The sequence below is a fragment of the Nicotiana tabacum genome, chromosome 17, assembly GCF_000715075.1.
Source record: "Nicotiana tabacum cultivar K326 chromosome 17, ASM71507v2, whole genome shotgun sequence".
NCBI classification, from domain to species: Eukaryota; Viridiplantae; Streptophyta; class Magnoliopsida; order Solanales; family Solanaceae; genus Nicotiana; species Nicotiana tabacum.
In genome coordinates this window covers 92969850-92993615 of record NC_134096.1, presented here as the reverse complement: position 1 = coordinate 92993615, position 23766 = coordinate 92969850, and the positions used below count along the sequence as shown (strand labels likewise).

General features: G+C 35.6%; 2 protein-coding genes across 2 annotated transcripts; one reads left to right on the top strand and one right to left on the bottom strand.

Annotated features, from left to right (window-relative positions):
• Window positions 1-320: 320 nt before the first annotated feature.
• Window positions 321-5575, bottom strand: LOC107801694 (isocitrate dehydrogenase [NADP]-like). Its single transcript, NM_001325700.1, is given in 15 exon segments — window positions 321-612; window positions 1060-1182; window positions 2078-2220; window positions 2307-2341; window positions 2483-2598; window positions 2689-2757; window positions 2914-3017; window positions 3126-3214; window positions 3328-3429; window positions 3509-3562; window positions 4143-4220; window positions 4493-4530; window positions 4857-4966; window positions 5124-5167; window positions 5250-5575. Coding segments are annotated over 15 exon segments (1449 nt in total). The 5' UTR covers window positions 5500-5575; the 3' UTR covers window positions 321-518.
• Window positions 5576-7642: 2067 nt separating this feature from the next.
• Window positions 7643-19344, top strand: LOC107801697 (polyribonucleotide nucleotidyltransferase 2, mitochondrial-like). The gene is made up of 16 exons (XM_016625063.2): window positions 7643-8119; window positions 9082-9237; window positions 9333-9503; window positions 10898-11023; window positions 11099-11260; window positions 11397-11516; window positions 12281-12418; window positions 12535-12697; window positions 14197-14322; window positions 14512-14642; window positions 15572-15791; window positions 15900-15983; window positions 16467-16546; window positions 16823-16966; window positions 17730-18410; window positions 18712-19344. The coding sequence occupies exons 1-16, from the start codon at window positions 7781-7783 to the stop codon at window positions 18814-18816; spliced, it is 2946 nt and encodes a 981-aa protein (XP_016480549.1). The 5' UTR covers window positions 7643-7780; the 3' UTR covers window positions 18817-19344.
• Window positions 19345-23766: the final 4422 nt, after the last annotated feature.

The following is a 23766-nucleotide window of genomic DNA, read 5'->3' as shown; positions in this document are numbered from 1 at the left end:
ATACTAGTTGAGGCATTAATACATGTGTTCCTTAAGTCCTATAAAATTCCTCCTTTGTGGAGGGTGACTTAAATAAAAAGGACAACTAAAAGTTGAATTTGCAACGAAGAAGTAACAACAACAAAAACCCAACTTAGAATGTGTAGCACTACCCACAGAGCTATATATTACCAGAGTCGAGAGGTCGACCCATGAAGAAATCACATGCTTCTGTTTAAAAGAGTCATTCCTTCTTGTTGGGACTTGACTTGTTTCGGTTATAGTACACAAGAACATTAGCTAGAACACCTCGCAATGACATAAAATTGACAAATGGGCGAGAAATGGCATTTTTATTTGAGGATCTTAAGTCGCACGAGCATGAACCACTCAAAGAGATGTTATCTCCTATCTATGCGATTACAGAAACTTGTCTAAACGAATCTCCATTGGCAGCATATAGATTTATGTTCACTGTGAAGGGTATGAGTAGGAAGCGAAAAATATGTGATGACTTGCAGCTCATGATCTGCTTCAGCTCATACAACTGCGCAGGCACCGAGCTTCTCTTGAAGTTTCTGTGCTACAGCATCAATAAATTCTTCAGTATTCAAGTAGTGTTCCCTTGATACCCTGCACAAGTATAATCACTCACAAATTGAGCTTCAAAAGATTTGAGGTTTGGGGGGGGGGGGGGGGGGACAGGCACAGCCTATTCATGTTTACACCTCTGCGTTTGGTTTAGCTTGCTAACTGAATCAGCTCTTAGTTAAAAAAAATATCATTAAAAAATTGAGTGGTAAGAAGGTAAGAACATTCTTCGTTGTATTGTTCAAAGTGACCTAAGCTATGGAATTTATTGTTCACATTATATGTCCTTTGCCAGAATAATCTCATTTTCATAAAATGTGTACCAAATACAAAAAAAGGACCTCCCCCTCCTTTTTGTGACCCAGGAGTAGGGTGAGGAGTTGCCTTCAATTAGAGGAGATACTAGTAAATCTAAGTGTGGAGGAAGGAAATAGAGCAGGAGTATACAGGCTGTAGATTTGATACTGAAAAGAGTAAACCACCACTTACTTGGGTCCATGAACCAATATAGCTAAATCCTTAGTCATCTTCCCGGACTCTATTGTGCCAACGCAAGCAGCTTCCAGGGCGTGAACAAATTCAGATAACTTTTGGTTCCCATCAAGCTGGGCCCTGCAAATAGATCAGTGCGTATCCTTTAGGCTTTGAGAGACAGATTCATCGAAATCAGGATAATCATAAACATTAACAAGGATAATATAATTGAATGGTGCATCTAAAGCTGAGAATCGTTGCTAAGCAACAGCAAAGCTCCCAACTTCTTGAATCCTGGTGAGAGATATATATGTTTTTTTCCCATATAGAAGGGTCCTTTAGTTTTTCTTCCAGATCAGATAATGACCACTTCCCGAAAAGGAAAATAGAACGGAAAAGAAATATAACCAGTATTTAGCTTTTGGGGTGCCCCAAACCATAACAAAAAAGGCTTTTTCATTTCACTTCTCTTAAACACATTAGCTTCTCCGGAATACTTCTTAGTTCTTGCTCTATAGAGAGTTCTTTCGTCTATAGAAGGGCAAAAATGAAAAAGCAGGAAAAACTTCTAATATTCTTTGAATGTGTGAAGAAGTAAACATGACCCACAATATGGGACACAAGAGTGATACAACATTTCTATAGATTCCATCTTTACAATTATACTACTCCTTCCTTTTTCTGTTTCTCCATCCTAATTATAGGGCCAACATGAGATCAAGCAGTCAATAAGTTCAACATTCATCCTACTCTTGGTAATAGTCTTAGAAGCACCAAGACAGAAGAATTGATTCATATAATGGGGCAAACAGAAGTTTTATAGCAACGGTAGACGTGTGCGTGTGTGTGTGTGGAGAGAGAGAGAGAGAGAGAGAGAGAGAGAGAGAGAGAGAGAGAGAGAGAGGGAGGGAGGGAGGGAGGGATTAATCGGTGAATAATATTGCAACTAAATGTCCCAAGTATCGACGAACAAAATCTTACCCCAATCAGTAAAAGAAGCAAATGTGTTAAAGAGTATTGAAGCAGAACTCACCTATGTCCAAGTCCCCTTGCCCATGCAAAAATAGAAGCAACACTATTTGTACTAGTTTCTTGACCCTTTTGATGCAGCCGAAAATGTCTGGTTACTGTGCCATGAGCTGCTTCAGCTTCTAATGTCTTGCCATCAGAAGATAACTGCAAAAGTAGATACCTGATGTTACAAGGCAGAGCAATGTGTCTGACATGCCAATACAATGAAAGCTCGATAGGAAGATACTGACCAATACAGAGGTCATGAGGCCCAGAGAACCAAATCCTACATAATCAAAAACAGACTCAGTCAGACTGGACATAGTTGATGTAGCAACTGTGTTGCTGTACCAAATTAAAATCTTCAACTAAGACATGAATTTCAAAAGAATATAATGAAGTCACAAAGTACAGTCATGTGAATCACCTTGAGCGAGCAGATCACTCTGGACATCTCCATCATAGTTCTTGCATGCCCAAACATATCCACCCCCGCTTTTTAATGCATAAGCTACCATGTCATCTATCAATCTATGCTCATACCTATATGCCAGTGACAGCTTTCAACTAGTATTGCAACAATTCCAGAAATAAGCTACAAAAAAGCCCTTATTAATCTCATAGAAAACCAACCATATCGAGTGTTCCTCAAACTGTTGCTTCCACTTCTCTTCATATACCTCTTCAAAAATGTCCTTAAACCTGGCATAATTAAGTTTGACAGTGGATAATTCATCTAAACTCTTCAAAAAATAAAATATGGAGATTCCAAGAAGCAATCGTATTAAAATTGGAAGAGAGGGAAATTTTGCAAGGACTGGAAGGGAAACCATGAGACCAGCATAAATTGAAGGATACCTGCCATCGTATTTCTTTAGTATTGTATTTTTTGTACTCAAATAAAGAGGCCATTTCTTCGAAAATGCCATTGACATTGATGATTCAGCAAACGCTCGAATTGACTAGCAAATTTCACCAAAGCAAACAAATAAGGATACAAGAGAGAGAGGAAAAGGGCATGAAAGTGAATCAGCAAAATCGTTTATTAAAGCATAGTGAAAAAAGAAAACCTGGTCAACATTGTACATGGCAAGTGCAACACCTGGACCTTTAAAATCATAAACATCCAGTTCCGTAGGGGCTTCCCCATTTTCTGGCTCTGAAACAAAAAATTTTAAAAATAAAAAAAAAGAGCATATCTATTAGCATGAATATGTTTGTATCTGTATGTTTTGCCTCATAAAATTAATGGACAGAAATCAATTAGCTCACCAAAAACCATTTTGAGCTTTCCTGGTCCATTAATAACTGCATCTGTGGCACGATACTGGTCACCAAAAGCATGCCTACCAATACAAATGGGTTTCTTCCAACCTGCAGATCTCACAGGTTAAGCACTGACGAGACTGATGATATTAGACTTATACCAAGAAGTGGTTCAAGAAAATGTTACCAGGAACAATTCTGGGGACGTTCTTGCATAGTATAGGCTCCCGGAAAACAGTACCTGAGGGGAGAATCTATCACTTTCTAGCAATTACGGGAAATGAATTTAGAAAGTATCACATACATTCTTTAATTATCCATTTAATTATCTATTAACTGAACTTTTTCTTTTGGACAAGCCGAAAGCTCAAATAGGAACCAGGTACTTCTGAAATAACATATAAGAAATCAGGGTATAATCTGTTCACTTAACTCATAGCACAAGCCCAAAATATTGTAGAGCTCGTGTCCCAACAACTCTAGTACAAAGCCTGCTATAGTTACTTATTTCCTTTACATGCAATGAATCGTTCAGTGTAAATTATATATAATGCCACTGGAAATGTGTTTGTACTGTCACTCCATGTAAAATAATAGCATATGGTATCTTATGAATTCAATCAATAGCCACTTGTATCTACCATCTTTGGTGTTTCATGAGATTAAAATAATGACATTTATAGAAGAGGAAAGTTTCCCTGCTACATCAGTAAAATGCCCGTTAAGAGCCAAACACTATCATATTATGATGGATGCACATCATACATAAGAATAACATGGCCTCATCATTGCAATACAAACAAACTGAATTGAATGCAAACCATTTAAAATGTTTCTGATTGTGCCATTGGGACTTCTCCACATAGACTTCAGCCCAAATTCCTTAACTCTGGTCTCATCTGAAACATCAAAAATAGGTAAATAAGAAAGCGTATGCAGTTTGCCAACTTCCTAGATAATTTCATGTACTCTCAGAAATTCAAACGCTCATACCTAAAATATGAGAGAGCCATAACTGAAATTAGATAACTACCACTCCAATGAAACACTTGGAATAAAGCATGAGCTTTTTTTATTTAAATATTACACAGAATCAGAAATTTCCTCTACTTTAAACTTCCTCAGATGCTTTTCTAAACCAAAAAAAAAAAAAATGAAAATGATAACTGACCAGGTGTTATAGTAGCGCATTTCACAGCAACATTATACCTGCACAATAAAAGACTATAAACCCAATTCTGTATTGGAACTAGAATCTACTTGAGAAATTAACTCCAATTTCCCTACAACAATCTTTGGTGTGAAATACGGAAGCATTTGCAAAAAAAAAAAAAAAAAAAAAAAAAAACAGTAGCTAACTTCTCAAACTAGTACATTAATCTACTTCAGTTCAGTGATGGTTTTATAAATTATAAGCTGTCATCAATTGTAGTGGAAAAAAACAACATTAGATTGCCTAAAGCAGTGAATTCCTCAATACAATACGAGAGAATGAAGGAATAAATGAAGGTAGAACAACAATTAATTCAACTTACTTAAGAGTAGCCTCAGCACTTTCAACAGTAACTTGATCGTCAGTGGCATCACGGTTCAATATCCCCAAATCGTAATACTTCGTATCCAACTCTAGATAAGGATATATTAGCTGCCACCAAAGTGAACACGCCGGATGAAAATATATACTATATATATATATATATATATACAAACGATAAACCTAAGAAGCAGAATAAGAAAGAGAAAGCAAAATTGGCCAAAAACAAAATTAAAAGTTATATTCAAAAAGCTAACATCAAGTATACCTTCTCTTTGATCATTGTCCATATAACCCTCGTCATTTCATCACCTAAAATACAAAAGCAGTAACAAAATTGGTGAATGAATAACTAAACCTCGGGCATTTACAGTGTTAAAAGCAGTAAATTTACCGTCCATTTCGACAATAGGATTTTCAACGCGGATTTTAGACGAAGCTGTAGTGGAAGCGAAGCATCGAATTGAAGCATTGGGGATTCGGTGGAGGAGATAAACACGGTTCTTGAACAGTTGCCGATTGGAAATGATTGAAAAGGGAAGGTTTTTGGTAACTGCGGATGATGTTGAAGCCGATGAAGATGAGATAAAAGAAGCAACACTAGCCATGGCGGAACACCGGAGTCTGAGTCGGGTGGTAAGCATAACACTTTTGTAGGCTTTAATCAGTTGCTAGTTTTTGCTGCTCTGAGCAACTCTCTATTGTCTTTGTCCGCCGTGCACGTATCGGGCCTCGACTCGAGGCTTCGCTACTCCTTTTCCTTTTTTCAGTGCTTTGGACTCCTTTGGAGTTTTCTATCATAATCAGGAAGGCATCTTCTTTTGCGTTCACTTTTTTTCTAAATCTTACGGCTTTCTTTGAATGCTTTTTATAATGTATTATATTGTATTGATCGTATTATTTTATAAATATAATGTTTGAATATATTATATTATTTATTATTATTAAATAATATTTTGTTATTTAGTTTCATTGTAACTGTAACTGATAAGTTTATTAAAATACCCTCAATTATTTAAATATTAAATTTATTAATAATTACGTATAAAAATAATTTAAGAAAATTCATTTCTACTAATTTATCACCAAATATGTCTTATATATAAATTAAGCAATTAAAATCATGTAAATTCTAACAAAATTAGTGGGAAAAAAATATTAATTTTACGTTAGAGTTGGAAGCGGAAGAAGTTATGAAAAAAAAAAGGACAAAGTAAGTTATATGTGGGAGATTTGGAGTTTAAAAAAAAGTAAAGGGTAAAAGAGAATTATGGAGTAATATATTAGGACATAATTGGAAAGAAAAATAGGAAACAATCCCACCACACTAAATCGGTAGTTTCAAAAAATTGGACTTTTCATTGTTCCGAAATAATAGATTTAACAACACAATACAACTAATTTCAATAGAATAATCAAAACAAATATTATTTTGGGATAACAATACAATACGATACAATAAATAACAACCATCAAAACAAGCTGTTAATGTGTTCACTTTTTTTCTTTTAATCACTGCTTACCATACTTTTGGTTCGAGGGATTTGAAAAGTCTCTATTATAATGTTTATACTTTATTTAGTTTGGTTTCTTTTTTTGCCATTTTCATCTTCGAGGTAACTAGTACATAAATAACTAATATCTCAAATTTTAAATGTATCTCATACTATATACAGTATGAAGGGAGTAACTAATATCAGTATTAGTTATATTCTTTTTATTGATTTAGGTGTAACAATGCTTGTATTCTTATTTTTGTATAACTAACTTATAAATCAAATGATTAGTTCTTTTTTATGAATTCATTCTTTCATATTTTTGGTTTGAAAATAAGTAAGGATTTTTCAAATTTAAACTTCATTTTGGTTCGTTGGAAAATTCATTACCGCAAAGTTGAAGAACATAGACTAAGAGTTGTAAAAAATCAGGAGTTACGAAGTTTGGATTAATATGTACAGATAATGTTACAATTACTATCACAAGAAAGTTATCCCTATCGGATGTAAAAAAATCTAAAAAATTAAATTTAGCTGCCAATTCGAGTTAATAATTTGGTTTATTCTTCCAAAATAACATATACATGATCTATTATGAAATTAACTATCTTCTCTTGATACATTAATATTTTCTAAAATTTATTTGAGTCGAGTCTGAATTTTATTATTTGAAAGTCAAATTTGATAATTTGATATTTAAAGAATGGCAATGCAGTTAAACATATCTATAACAATCTCATTTGTTTCGATATTTTTTTGGTTACTATAGTGAAGTGCTGTTATAGAAGACATATATTATAACATAACATAAAAATCGGATCGATTTTGAGAAAAACTTAATTTTTATAGTGAATGGTATTATATAAGGATACTACTATAGAAAAGTTTGACGGTATATTAATTATATTATCTCATATAATGTTAAACTGCTCGAAAGACACCCCTAAAAGCAAAAAAATTTAAAACAACACAAAGAGGAAAACATTTAATTTTCATGTTTGATAGTTGAGACTAGAAAAGATGCATTTATCTACAAAAACTACATCCCTAAATTCAAGGGTATGGTTTTCATGGATCACTAATATATGAATTTTTTCATATTTTATGTTGCAATAAATAACATATACTAGTATGCAACTTCTTTCATAAATTATGCAGGTATTACTTATTAGTCATTCTGAGTTTGATACTTTCGGTAAATTATTTTCAGTTAATTGTTTTTAATTTTCCACGAGAATTTTAAAAAAAAATCTCGAAAAACCGACTGAGAAGTCCTATTCCATTTTTTTGCAAACAAACGCAGGAAAGTACCAGCCCCCGGTCTTTAGTGTTTCCTAAAACCCCCAGCCTCCTACAGTGAGAAAACCTTAAACCCTACAAAGGCATCTTTTCCCTTTGTTCAATTCCCATTAGTCCCTTTCACTCTCTAATGGCGTCTGTAAGAAACAAAGTAAACCCACTTCTGATACCGTACGTCCTCACATGGCGAAGATTCGGCTTCCGTACAATTTGCAGCGGTCGTATTGGCTTCGCGCCGTCCACGTCACCATCATTCGCCGATGCAGATACTCCTCCTGTCGCTGGCAAGAAGGTTCTGGAAACATTCGCCGAAGAATTCGAGATTGGATCACGCAAAATTACTCTAGAAACTGGAAAAATTGCGAGGTTTGCTAATGGTTCTGTAGTTTTAGCCATGGATGAGACTAAGGTCCTCTCAACTGTCGCTTCATCTAAAGGCGATGCAGCTCGTGACTTTTTGCCTCTTACAGTATGTTCACCACATTTCTGCATTAAAATAAAACCTTATTATTCTTTACATTGTGTAACTTGAAGGCACTGAAAATGTGCAAAATCATATAAATGGAAAAGACAGACCTTTTTTTATTTGGAAAAGCCAAAGATACACTCAAAATTTTAAATGTGCATACTCATACATGTAGGGCAGGATATCCAGCATTTTCTGATTACAATTTTGGGAGGTAACATTTTGGCGTTTCACCTGATGAAAGTTAAAGAAGCAAACTTTATGGTTGTAATTGAAACCTTTTGATGCCAAAGTATAGACAGAAAGACTTGTAGGAATTTCTGCTGCTTGCATGTAATGTTGGAGAAGCGAAATATGTAGCATTGCATTCTAGAAATTGAGCTGCAACAAGGCATATCTGTGATACCAGTGTGTTAAAGGCTTGCTTAAAAAGCACTTAAGCCCTGAAACTCGGTGAACCCTAGGTTGTTGGCTTTGCATCGCTTAATGGTGCTTTAGTTTAGCTGTCAAGGTGCTAAAGCATGTGCGCCTTCACCCATGGGTTCTGTCTTAAAGGGCACAACAATATATATAGCTTTAAGTGTAGTTTATTTTTTGTTTTTTCTTTCGCTAAAGCTCATGCTTTAATTGCGCTTAAAACTCCAATAGACTTTAGCATTATTTTTTCGCTTTTTGCTTTTGACTACTCTGGTGATATGTGGATACTGCGAAAATGATGGAAATAGGAGGTCAAACTACAATAGAGTGGCTTATGGTTTGATAGTAATTGGCGTTGCTTATTATATAGTACTTATGGCTTCAACATCTAAGGGCAGATTAAGCGTGTTTCCCTTTTTCTTGTTTTCCCTCTCTTCCATGCAGTTTGTACCTTCTCTATTTTCCTATTGATTGATAGTTGCAAATAAGTATTCTGAACCGTTGTTCATTATGTGGTTGTGAGTGCTGATATTGTTTGCTTCTGTTAGGTTGATTACCAAGAGAAACAATTTGCTCAAGGTGTTATTCCTACAACATATATGAGGAGAGAGGGTGCTCCAAAAGAACGTGAACTTTTATGTGGTCGTCTTATTGATCGACCCATAAGACCACTTTTTCCATCTGGATTTTACCATGAAGTGCAGGTAAAGCTGTCATCTTCTCATTGCAATGAACTTGATTATAATTGTTCATTGAAGTCTATAACCTTCTCTGACTCACATTACTTTTTTTCTCCCAGGTAATGGCAAGTGTTCTTTCGTCAGATGGGAAACAAGATCCAGATGTAATGGCAGCTAATGCATCATCTGCTGCTCTAATGTTATCGGATATTCCTTGGGGTGGGCCAATTGGAGTAATACGTATTGGAAGGATTTCTGGTCAATTTGTTGTAAATCCAAGCATGGATGAGGTAATATTGTATATTAGATGTGGTCATTAGAATAAATTTATTATTTTTAAGACTTTTTCGATTTCAGCAAGTCGACTTTCATTCTGGTGGCGGTTACGACTTTGACATCTTGAGAACTTAAGGGTTCAACTTTAGCATGAATGTTTCTTTTAGGGAAGTCTGCAATTATACTATTAGAAACAGGGCCAAGTTATTTGAGATTTTCAAAACAGTTTGTATCAGGAGTAGAAATTATGTTTTACCTTCAGTTAACCTTGTTATCCTGGTGTGTAACATAGTTTAAACCGATCTCTTTATAACTTTAGATGAGAAGATCTCAGATACTTAGATGCATACACATGGATATAGTGTTAACTTTCAGCAGCAAATCCAAGTGGAAAACCAGGGATTTTCTGGATTCACTTTTTCCTTGTCCTTGTAAGAGAAGTAACATGATTTTTGGCTCTCAGGGCTTAGGCCTTAGTTCAAGTGGCAAAGGTTGAGGGACTTGTGAGTTAGGTCGTAGGTTCGAGTCTCGTGCAATGCGAACTAAGTCTGGTATTTAAGTAGGGAAGGGTAGAAGGAAGGCCCATTATCCCCGAGTTTTGAAGGGTGCAGTTGGTCCTAAGGGTTGGCCTAGACAGATATGTCGGTCGTAAAAAAAGAAAGAAGTAACATGATTCTTAAAGTCATTGAAATGGAGAAAAGAGGACGACTCTCATATGTGGTGCCTCATGTGATATCACATGTTTGTCATAGGGAACAAGCATGGTAACAGACATAATAATAATAAAAAAAAAACAAGCGTGATAACACACATAAGCTTTAAAAAATATATATATTGGTGTTGTCTAGGTCGACTTACATGCGCCTTGACTAAGTCACCAGTATCTATTACCTCCCATCATAGGTACCAGGTAACTTATCAAAAAGGTTGACACAACTGCTTCAACAGATTGAAAAAAATCACATAGCATTTTTTTTTACCTCTATTAGGGTTTGAACCCTGGTCTCATAATCTATTCCAACTTCATTGATAGTTAAGCCAAATCCTTGGGTGCCATACCTAGTTACACTTACACTCTAATGGCATATGGTTAAATTAAGTGTAAAAATTTGGAGCTTTGGGATCTCGTGCAGAGGTTGTAGCTACTCGATTACGTAGCCACCGCTGGGTGTCAAACTGTCAATAGTGGAGTAACTTAGCTTTTTCCTAGAATTTGCATACTAGGCATAGTACATCTTTTCCTTAATATGAAGAAGAATGACATAGTAAGAGAATAAAACGAAAAGCCACTTGGCAACTCCAACTACCAATTTGCCTTATGGCAGTTGCTGTACCTGATGCCAATTATGTTCGCCAGTAGTTGCAGTCCTGCCCCTTTGTTGAAGTCTTCATATTGGATGTCATGCAGCTTAGCATCAGTGATCTTAACTTGGTATATGCATGTACGAGGGACAAAACTTTGATGATAGATGTCCAAGCTCGTGAAATTTCTGAGAAGGATTTGGAAGCTGCTTTGAGACTTGCTCATCCAGAGGTGAGATATTGCTGGCTATCAATTTGTTATTGCACCATTACTCCAAACCAGTAATGCTGATTTTTGAATATTCAGGCTGTTAAGTATCTTGACCCTCAAATTAGACTCGCAGCTAAAGCTGGTAAGCAGAAGAAAGAGTATAAGCTGTCTATGGTAACTGAAAGAACATTTGAGAAAATTGAGAATTTGGCCAAAGAACCTATAGAAGCTGTTTTTACAGACCCTACTTACGGAAAGGTTCGTATTTTCTTACTACAAGATGAATTTTGGGGACTTCACTGTTTTTCGCTATTCATGCTATATATCTATTGGTAATGACAGCAGGGACCTTATTTCCATCTCATTAAATATTATGTTTCCCATTGTTATTCAGTTTGAGCGTGGAGAAGCTTTAGAAAAAATAACACAGGATGTTAAAAGAGCCCTTGAGGAAGAAGGTGATGAAGAAGGCTTGAAAATTCTACCAAAGACAGTTGATACAGTGAGGAAGCAGGTATGCTTGTAGAGGCTGAAGTTTATCTTTTCTGCTTCCAATTGTGAGGTTTTATTTGTACATCTTCAATGGACAGCAGAATTTTGTTTCTTCTTTTTCTGTTGTTGATTACAGAGGAACACATGTTCAATGATTGGCCTTCTAGGTTATTTCCTCATGCATTTGATCTTTTTCAAAATAATGTGTATTTCCCTAATAATAGGTTGATAGTAGGTTGCATGTATTTTGGATTATAAGTCCATTAGCAAACATGGTCATATTTTAAATAAAGACTTGAATACTTCAGTTAGGATCGTTTGGTTTAACACCAGCATATCCCAGGATTATCCTGGATAATCAATATGGTCATATTTTAAATAAAGACTTGAATACTTCAGTTAGGATCGTTTGGTTTAACACCAGCATATCCCAGGATTATCCTGGATAATCAATCCCACCTTCTACAATAGACTCTTGTGGTCCGGCCCTTCTCCGGACCCGACGCATAGCAGGAGCTTAGTGCACCGGGCTGCCCTTTAATCAATCCCACCTTCTATATGGGATAATTTATACCAAGATTTTGGTAGAAAAATAATACTGATTTTAGCTAATACCTTCAACCAAAGACGGGATAAATTTAATCCCAAAATTTATACCGGGATAACAACCTAATCCCTTGAACCAAACTGCATGTTTGGGCTTCTTTGTACATCTTACTTCTTCTTAAGTTCTGACTTTATTATCACTCCGTGGCGGTAACATCCTCAAGTTTCTGACAACATCAGGTTGTTCGCAGAAGGATCATTTCAGAAGGGCTTAGAGTGGATGGAAGGCGTCTTGACGAAGTTCGGCCTTTGTACTGTGAAGCTGGTAATTTACCTGTACTTCATGGGTCTGCACTCTTTTCAAGAGGGGATACTCAGGTTAGTATGTTCATTTTTCACCAAAAACATAGGATGTACTATGATTTAGGGTTATTGTCACATGCAAATATGCAATCTTGTTGCCATTCATTTTCCCTTATGGGATGTTTATACAGGTCCTTTGCACTGTTACCCTTGGAGCCCCTGGGGATGCTCAACGTCTGGATTCGCTGGTCGGTCCTTCAAGCAAGCGATTCATGCTTCATTATAGTTTTCCACCGTTTTGTACGAATGAAGTTGGCAAGCGAGCTGGCCTGAATAGGCGTGAAGTTGGTCATGGTAAGCTATTTGGTTCTCAGGTCTATTATATGGTCATGGTAAGCTATTTGGTTCTCAGGTTTATAATATGTTCTGCTCCTGAGGTTAGTGAAAGCTGTAGATGGACCTTAATACTAGAATGTCAATTTGCAGCTACAATCAACCTCAATATGTGGAATAAATATTTATAATATCTGGTATAACTTGTTTTAGCTTTGGAATTTCTCTTCACTTGATCATCTTTTGGGTTTCTTGATTTTTCTGTTCATTTTCTACGAACTCCAAAAAGTATAAAAGGTGAAAGCGCAATTGTTGAAGACCAGACTTACCTACCTTGCTCCTTTCAGAAATGATGCTTGATGATGCTTAACTCGAAAGGCGATCTAACTCAGTGTTGTGAAGAGCGTGAAGCGAGGAAAAGCGACAACCCCCATTTCACTTAAAGCGAGAAGCGAGAAGCTAAGCGCTCGCTTTTTTGAAGTGAAGCGGAATTTAAAAAAAAAAATTTAAAATAAATACTGCATAGACAACACATGTAATTGTAAGCAAATGTTCAATACTTCAATGTAAAAACTAAAGAGTAGCATCAATTAAAGCACAAAATGAGCATCCTATTCTTCTACAAGATTGTCAAATTCTTGTATTCCACTATCATTATTATATTGCTCGTCATCTTCTTCAACTTCTTCTTCTTCATCAACTAGGGACAAAGTAGCTGCCTCTTTTCCCTTCCTCTGTGAACTTGAAGTTGAGGTACTCCCTCTCAAACCATAAATCCTCTCCCCAATTCCACGCGCCTCCGCAACATCACCCCAAGTGAAATCAGAAGTTTCCTCAAATACTTCTTCATCTGCATGATCTTCCGGGACTCCAGTGAAAGAAAAAGAAAAAGAAGAAGAAGAAGAAGAAGAAGGAAAATATCACATACTCGTTGCTGTTGAATCTCTGTTGAAGACTTGAAGTTGAAGAACCCTAGTCGCCTCTTTAGACTCTCAGATGCTCTGCTGGTCGTGTTTAATAAAAGAACACCGAAAACCCTTCTTTTTTAATTAAATAGCCTGGCAGTTGTTTAAAACAAAGAAGCGCTCGCTTGCATCGCTTCGCTTGGTCGCTTCTCGCTTTTTAGTGGGAAGCGCTCGCTTTTTTCTACCTGAGTCGCTTCACATGGCAGAATCGGGTAAAGGGTCGGTTCGCTTCGCTTCTCGCTTTAAGCGAGGAAGCGACCGCTTTTTACAACACTGATCTAACTCTTTGGTCACAAATTCTTGTGGCCTCGTTTGTGATGTGCCTTGTCACGCAGCTAACTTATAGACATGCACATGGTCAAGAACCAGTAGTTAGAATTCTGATTTTGTTCATAATCACCCAATTTAATCGGCTTTTCAAGTTGGGCAGCCATTTGATGATAAATCTTCTCTTCATCAAATTTATGTTCATGTTACTTTTTTCTATTATGATGGTATCACCAAGGTAATTTGTGACAATCATTTTCTTGATACTGGATGTTTAATCTTCTCCAGGCACTCTTGCTGAAAAGGCTCTTCTTGCCGTATTGCCTCCTGAAGATGATTTTCCATACACAGTCCGTATCAATTCTGAAGTCATGGCATCTGATGGCTCAACATCTATGGCAACTGTGTGTGGAGGTAATTTTTCAATTTGCTTGATCTCAATGTTAATCAGATGTTTTCACACTTCCATTGTGCAATATTGATGATGAAATTCTGAGTGGACAAATACTCAGCAGAATTCTCTGATTCTCTGATCTAAAGATGTCTTTTAAGTTATAGTTCAGAATGCAAATGTCATGATTGCTGTTTGTTTGGCTGATGCAGGCAGCATGGCTTTGATGGATTCTGGGATTCCACTAAGAGAGCATGTAGCAGGTTTATCGGTGGGGCTTGTTAGTGAAGTTGACCCATCAACTGGTGAAATCAAGGACTATCGTATATTAACTGATATTCTGGTGAGGACCGTGTTTCAATCTTTTTGCATGTTTGCCTTAGCTCTGTGAAGTTTAGTGAAGGGGACAAACAGAAGGAAAAGGAAGCATTTATTAAATAGTGAGACTTCTAACAACTTGTTAAAGAAACATACACTTTTTAGTGAATATCCTCAAAGGGACAAAGAAACAAACAAATAGGATTTGGTAAATATCCTGTAAGCTAGATGGTAAAATTTACCTTGTTTACTAGTCAAAATATATGTTACAGGATTTAGGATCTTTTTGTCAAGATAGTAACCTGCAATTCAAATAGTAACTCCACATTGCTCCATTTCAAATATCGGCCGCTGGAGTAAGACCAATTTATTTGGTCACTGTGGGTATGTGCTTTAAAGTTGTGAAATCATCCAGTCACTGAAGGACAAGGTTTTAAGATGTGTCATGCTTAATGCTTGTATTATGAAACTCTGGACTTTTTATTGTGACCTTTTATTCCCTCTTGGAGTTCACCAAATTCTTAGGAGAAGTGCTGCTCTTCTTTCTTTTGGTAGAAATGCAGATTGTGGAGTGCACTGTTGCGTGTCTCCATTTGTTTCGTGTTCTAGCTTGGTCTTGTGTGTTTATGCAACCCTTTGACTTGCTGAAGCTCCCAGTCTGTACCTTGTCTTTCTACCAATGCACTACTTGCACTGTGATTAGATTTTACTTCATACCAGCGCTATATATATGCTCATAAAACCTTGAGGTCATGGAAACTGCAACTCTTGTAGCCAGAGTTATCGGCTTCAAAGCTTTACTTATCTGATCACCACTTATGTAGTTTACATTACTGCTCTTCCTCTGACTTATTGGTTTAAGTTGACTCCTACTTTTCTTTTGGCTAAGGCTGGTCTCCATCTTTCTCTTGAGTTTGATGTGAGTTTTACTTACTTGATTAAGTAACTTTCCAGGGTCTGGAAGATCATCTGGGTGATATAGATTTTAAAATTGCTGGCACCCGTAATGGAATAACCGCAATACAATTAGATATAAAACCTGCTGGAATTCCTTTGGATATCGTATGCGAGTGTCTAGATCCTGCACTTAAAGGGAGGCTTCAAATCCTTGAGCATATGGAGCGCGCGATAAGTGCTCCACGTATTCAGGATGACAGATATTCTCCTCGGCTAGGTAAGTAGCTTCTCCCCCATCATTGTTTCTGGATTTCTCTAAACTCTTTGTTTCCACTTCATTTAACATGTCTCTTTTGCTAATATTTTGATAACTGCTTCAATACAGTTACTTTAAAATACAGCAATGACGCCCTTCGTCGCTTGATTGGTCCTGTTGGTGCTTTGAAGAGGAAAATTGAAGAAGAAACAGGTGCAGTCAACAGTTTGCATTAGAGTTATCTGTTATCTTTACCTGGTTATTTTGATTTTTGGGTGATCTTTGACATGAGGACTTGGCTAATAATATATTTCCTCGTGCCTCTCTTGCTTATGAGCATTTATATAGTTCTATTGTTAATAGTGTGCTTGACTTTTTAAGTAGAATTTTTCTTCCCTTCAAACTTGTTGCGGAAATATTAATTTTGGCTTTAACGAACTGAATGTGAACTAGTTTTTCTTTACTTAATATTGCTTAACCACATTATCACTTTGCCTTGTTAAGTGTCAATGGATACACACAAAGACACACACGCAGAGACATATAATGCATGTCTTATGACATTGCATTTGCATATGCAAACACTCTGTGATGGTGTTCTTTCCAAGCTGCAGCCTTCATTGTTAACTTCTCCAGCTGATTCCTGTATCACTTTTAAGATTTGTATTGATTTCTCCTTGCTGATTCATAATGTAGGTGCACGGATCTCGGTTAGTGATGGAACACTTACCATAGTTGCAAAAAATCAGTCAGTGATGGAGAAAGTACAGGAGAAGGTAATTTGTTTGGCCCACTGCATGTTCATTTAGAGAATAAACTGCCTCTTGTTTTAGCATGTTATTTGTTACTTAGAGATTGAGCACAATCTTGTAACTGAAGTAAGTAGAACAGCTAAGACAGAATGGGTGAATTAGTCATAGAAAGGTTTGTCGTGAAAGTTTCCCATGTCCTATAGATGTTTCAAAACCTTGTTTTTCACTTCCTTTGGCTTCACAATCCTTGAAAAGTTTCTAGGCCAACTAATTTCATCCTTTGTAATTTATTTCTGACAGGTTGATTTTATTATTGGGCGTGAAATTGAGATTGGAGGCATATATAAAGGTATTGTTACATCTGTTAAAGAATACGGTGCCTTTGTGGAGTTCAATGGTGGACAACAAGGCCTGTTACATATTTCAGAATTGTCACACGAACCTGTAGGCTCTCTCTCTCTCTCTCTCTCTCTCTCTCTCTCTCTCTCTCTCTCTTGTATGTGCGCTAGGGTTAAGGATGAGTTACACAAGTTCAGTCCTGTTGGTTTACAGATTTTTGGGTTGAAATTAACACTTTGTACTGGTAATCTAGTAGCCTGCAAAATATTAGATTTATTTTGGAAGGACCATAGTGAGCCTATATTTCTTTTGATTTTGGGTGATGACTACTCTTTTAGGGTAATGGATCAAAATTTTGTAATGTCAAGTATCTTAGCAGTAGGAAAAAAAAAGGTATCTTAGCAGTTTAAAAGTTAATGCTTTTTTGATCTTGCTCAATCGTAGTGCCCACTCTACAAAAGTCGATATTACCGCACTAGTAGCTCACTCCTACTATGCAAATAGAGATTGAGACTATTTGCAGAAAATAATCATGACCTTCGTCTGAGATAGTATATCATTGCTTTCAAGCACAAGTTTATAATTTTTCTCTGGATATTTGAAATTAACTAAAATATATAATGCTTGCAGTCTGCCGCGGTTCCTCACAAATTGTTTCATTCAGCAAATGTAATGTCTATATATGTAAAAATTGTGTAAGTCATGCATAATTATAGTTTGTAAAGCTGTGGTAAAAACATAAGTTTAATAGTTTCTACTGTCCCTGTTGTACTTGAGAAACAAGGTCATAGGCATGAAGGTTTAGGCTAGATTGACCACTCCTGTCATGTTATTGTTTTGTGATTAATTTGTCTCTCTTTACTATTAGGTTTCCCGAGTTTCAGATGTGGTATCTGTGGGAAAGCAACTTTCTTTAATGTGTATAGGGCAGGACGTCCGCGGTAATATTAAGTTATCACTAAAAGCTACTCTGCCTAGACCTACATCCAAGACAGACATTGCTGTTGATGAACCTGTTGCTCCTGCTAGTCCAGAGGTTAACGTTTGGGCTGCCATTGAGGATGTATCCAATGAGCAAGAAAAAGAAGTTGCTGATGCGGGACCTGAAACTAGTGAATCAACTTTAAAGTCAGCTACACCAGCAGTTCTAATCCGAAGTGCTGCCGAGTGTGATGAGGAGGAAAAAAGTGCTGGTCTAAATTCAAAAGGTTATAATGGATTTAAAAGTGCGTCTAAATCTGATCAGAAAACAAGGATGTCGTCGTCATTTTCAGAATCTAGTTTTTCTTCAAGAAATGCCAAGTCCAAAAGAGGCAAGGATGCCATTCTTGACCTACTAAGTGATGATGAAAGTGAGCAGAAACATACTTCTGAAGTAGGCCTGCATTCTAAAATTGGGTCAGATAAGAATGATGCGACGACTGAGACCCCTATGACTGCAAATAAACTAAAGCTTGGTATGAAAGTAACAGCAAAGGTGCATCAAATTCGTACCCTCGGCTTGGTGCTTGATTTGGGTGGTGGAATTCGGGGAATGTATCGTTTTGAGGTATGTTTGACCTTACTGTCTTAAAGTTTCTCTATTGTTTTGAACTTTCTACAGCAACTCTGCTTTATGTGAAATGCCTTATTTGCAAGTTGGGGTCAAAATATTTGCTATATTTTCTTAATTTTATGTTTCTATTGGTGAGCATTGCTTGCCTTCCCCTCTTTTCCTTGTTTAGCCATCTGATATTCACAAAAGCCGTAGCAAATATTTGGATGGTCCCAGTAGGTTTTATTTTGCATTCCACCACTTTTAGATGTTCAATGAGATATTTCTTGTTTTAACTGCTGAATATGCGGTGCAGCCTGGTGCGAAGAGGGACTTTGAGGTGGGTGATGAGCTGCGGGTGAAGTGTTCAAGTTTTTCAACCAAAGGGGTTCCAGTATTGTCTTTGGTGAAAGAAGAGTAATGTAAGGCTATTCCAAAGTAAAGCATAAAACTGCAGGCTGTAAAAATCTCAACTAACAACATACAGACAGGAAATCACAAGACATTGATGTTTGTGAACTCTGTTTCAAGAGCCTGCATTTCTCGGAGCACGTTGCAGGTCGTTGCGACGGATTGGATCATAAGAATAAGCAAAACAGAAAGCCTCCTAAAACGCGGTAGTTTCCCGAACAGGGTTGTTCCAATCCCATCACCTCTGATCGGCTTTAGTCGTGTGACTTTGTGGCACAAATAGTTTCAAATTGTTTAGTTGGTGCGAATTGAACGTCAATGTAAATCATTCTTTCATAGCTCTTTCTATATTAAGTTTGTCTATGCAAACAAATGGGGGTGGGGGAATGTTTAGTAATAGCTAGGTCTCATTATTGTATGTGTTTTTTTCCCCTCCTGCTGCTGATACGCTTTTGTATCAATATAATAATTTAGACTGGGGATCTTCGATCGTCTGTTCTTCGTCTCATTTTCTAAAGATGGTATGTTTTCGTCTGCCTAAGTATGTCAATTTGCATTGGGAAGTTGATGAGTATTCTTTCTTCTCCTTCTTAGTCTTTATTTTATTAATTTTTTGATCAACAAAAATGAAAATGACTAATCAGGTAAATGTCAGGTTTACTATATAAGGTTTGATCTCTCATAGCTATCTCCGTTTATTTTTCAAGTGTAAGTGTGCGTGGCGATAAATTTTTTAGTTTCTCGATGTTTACACCAAATTAATAAATGCAGAACATGTAGTTGCAAATTTAATTTATTTTGTTTAACCATGATTCATTAATATGCATTTGCACCTTATTAATTCACTTAATCATGGTAAATTGATATGTTGGTATAAATAATTAAACAGCCATAGTAAAGATTTGTTTCACTTCTCAAATGGAGTTATTCTCACTCTTCTTCGAGGGTGTTTGACTAAGTTTGTAAACTGGTCAAACTAGCTTATAAGCATTTTTCGGCTTATAAGCCAAAAGCCATAAGCTGGTCACCCCCAACCTATGAATTTTTAGCTTATAAGCACTTTAAAGTTTGACCAAAATTTTTACTATTTTATCCTTAAAATATTCTTTTTTAGAAAAAAAACTCTTACATCAATATTCACTGCCTCAGGTATTGTTTCAACCTAAACACCCCGTCTCTTCAAGTCTTGAATTCTCATTGACTATTTAAGATAATCAAATTCTCAATTCCTTTGCATATTTGTAACTATGTGGTTGTGTATCTTTGAATCGTAGGTAATAAATGAGGACATATCAAAATTTTTGGTGTATTGTTTTCTAAGTGTAGTGGTGATCAGAGGCGGATCCAGAACTTAAACTCTATGGGTTCAACTTTTAAATTTTTTAGCATTGAACCCATTATATTTTTAAAGTTATGGGTTCATATCTATTATTTTTGTAATTTTAATAAATTTTTATATATAAATTTTTACTCTGTATCCAAAGTTATGGGTTCAATTGAACCCGTCTAGTATACTCTACATCCGCCTCTGGTGGTGATGAAGACAATGTTTGTTTCTCTTCAAATATTTTGTCCTATTTAGGTTTATTTTTTACTGAGAAACTTTGTCAATTTATTAATTATTACGTATAACTTATAATTATATGTTTATCATAAAATAAATTATATTTATCATAAAAATTATCTTATCTCAGCACATTTGTATTTAAAATAAAATGACAAATAGAATATTTTGTATTTGAATCGATCTGGAATCGAAAACTTTTGTATTTTTTTTCACCGTTAAAAAGTAATGTTAATAATGAAAAAAAATAACTCCCATCACTAAAAAAAAAAAAATATAAAAAAAAATAAAATATTTGCATACCAAAGTTTTGAAATGAAAATTATGTATGTTGAAAAGGAAAGATTTTTTCTCTTTTTTATTTTTATTTTTTATTAAGACACAAATCACAATTTAGGTGTCATTAGTCATGAGATGCAACGACCTCATTATTGTTTGGGTGTACCCGTTTTGTTTAAAGCTCACTATTAAAATAACAGCGAGAGTTTTGTAACATTCATATAAACTTGGCAAAAGTGGAGATAAATGTAACTTTCAGAAGAAAGTGAATATTAAAAGTGGATGTCATTTTTGTTGCAATAGAACAATGAAGAAGTATTAATAAGTGTAGACAAATAGTTTTGCATTTTGGAAGGTGAGTTATATTTATTTTAGGATAATGAAAACTTAAAACATAAAGACTAAACATATTTAGTATTGTAAACAAATTAATGTAAGAGAAATATCCTACTAATATATGTTTGAACAGTATCAATTCTCTTCCTTTTCCATAGTCTACTACTATTCCTCGTCTATTCGAAATTCTAGATTTAGTTTACTGTACTCCAAAACTCAGACTGACAAAATATTCTTGCATCGTGTTTTTTTTAATATTTATTTTATTTTGGCTAAACTCTCCATTCTCTTTTTCCAAAGCGAGTCTTCAGAGCAGCTTCTTATTCTTGGTCAGTAATCATAATTCAGAGTTTAGAAACTAAGAATGTTACACAGTAAGAGTCTTTGCGGTCTTTCTGGACCAAATCATAATTTCTATGCAAGTCGCTCATTAGATGTAGAAACTTCTTCTATTTTTTTTTTTTAAATTTAACATGACCTAGTGGTCAATTAAGATAAAAACTATGGAACATCGTTCAAATTTTAGCTACAAAAATACTAGGTAATTTCCTCTCACCTATCTAAGTCTGGTATGTAAAACTTGTTCAGTACTTGTACTCAGTGGCGGACCCAGTATTTTGTAGAAACGGATTCAATCGTAAAAGTACATAACTTTAGTCGTAAAATAGTAGTTGTAAAGTTGGTTCAAATAAAATATTTATACAAAATTTATGCAGCTTTAATCATAATTTATACATATACACAATATTATTTTTTGATGAAACGGGTTCAGTTGAACCCGCTGGCCACCACTTGAGTTCCCACTGGCTATGCTTAATGCCGCACGGCATTCTATTCAAAGCATGCCAAGTTTAAAAGCCAGGTACATCTCTTGAACCTCAGTATGTGCTTAAATCTATCCGTGGGTTGTAGTTTTTGCGTGCTAGAGAACCTAACTATAGGATTATCATTTTTTTGATCCGTGCGAGTTTGTTCAAATCATTCTGTTCACTAGAAACTATGACTTAAGAGTTGCCAAATAAGTAAAACTATGTATATGCGCAGATCCTGTCTACACTTTTTAACAGCCGAAGTTTTTGAATTTTGAAGTCATTCCACTAGTTGTGTTTTGATAAATCAGAATCTTTACCAACCCACCAAAAAGAAGAAGAAAACTCAATCCAAGACTTGGTTTCTATATTTTCTTAAATTTGCCATATTTTCAAGCATCCCACTATTTATCCCAAGTTGCAAACCGTGTCAAAAAAATTGATTTCAACGAACTCAAAAGCAGTCACAAAAAAATGATTTATTTTCATTTTTCAATATTGGGGATTGGCGTTTACTCGTCATGTCAAAGACTCGTTGTGTGCGTGCCATTTATCTGAAAGTGACTGCAAAAATATTCTTATTTTGACTTTGGTTCGAAAAATTCAAAATAAACATGTCGATCAAATCTTTATATACCGTGCAATGTTTGTCATATGTTTCGTTCTTTTACGCTCGATGTATTGTTATCTGAAACTTAATGATCCGACTAATTTGAATTCACATCTCGTGTAAAGCACTTCTTATCAATATTTTTTTATTTTTAACTCAGAACTCAAATATTTTCACTTAAAGAGCGGAGATTTCATACATCTAATCCACTTATATCATTGTTAATGTTACATGTGAGACAGATAAAATATATACCTTTTTCTTCTCTAGCGTTCTTTTATGAGCTAAAAGTCCATTTCATCTGCTCCTGGTCCTATTGGAGACGACTTTTTAATCACCCTTGCGATGAGTTAAAATTTAAGAAACTCATTAATTATGTGAAAAGAATGTCCAGTTGATTCTTCTGTACTTCCTCATTAATTATGTGAAAAGAAAAACCATTTCCAAGCACCACTAAATTAAAGTATTATCTGGATTGTTTTTATTTATTTAAAAAAAAAAAGAAGCAAAAGCAAATTCGACATACCTAAACATGCGAAATGGTTTATTTGCACTTTTGTTTATACCAAATTAGATCAATTTATTGTAGTAATACTAATTAGCCATGAATAAGTGATATAATGCTTATGTGAAAACAAATATACCGCTTTATTACATTTGTCGAAAATAGCTTCAAAGACGCATACACAATCTCTCCTTGGGCTTCAATGACAGTAAATACTCGAATCATGTGGGTGCCACACAGATAATCTCCAAATTAGCCAATAAACGATGATGAGTCTTAGCTCAGGGAGAGATTGTTGGTTGTATGTGAACAAAGTCCCACGTGAAAGTAGAAAAGAAAAGTGAGCTATTTATAAGGAGTTTGATACTTTTAATGGTTTGAGGCCTTTTGGGGAAAACCGTGCGGGTTTGGCCCAAAACGAACAATATCACACTATGTTAAGAGTATCTTTGAGTTGTTTTAGCCCAACAACAACGGTGAAATTCTGGCATATATATTTAGCTTATGTTTTCTACTGTTAAATTCAGGAGCTTAGACTGCAGATTTATATAGGATTTAGAGATGGAGTTATTCCGAAGATTAGCTAGCTGTAAACTGCTAAGCTATATTTTGTAATTCTTCAGTTTTTTTGAGTGTTTTATTTGGTAATTTACGTCCTTGAACTTATCTGTTTGTGTTAGTCTAATTGATACGTTTTGTACGAGAAAGATTAAAGTAACCTCGTATACGGTCGAAATAGATTTTGACCTCCATATGTTTGATCGAGTTCGAATGGTAAGCCATAGAAGTGAGAGCTCGAAACGAGTTCCGAGGAAAGTACATACAAGCCTCGAAGACCGATCGAGGAAGCAGCTCGA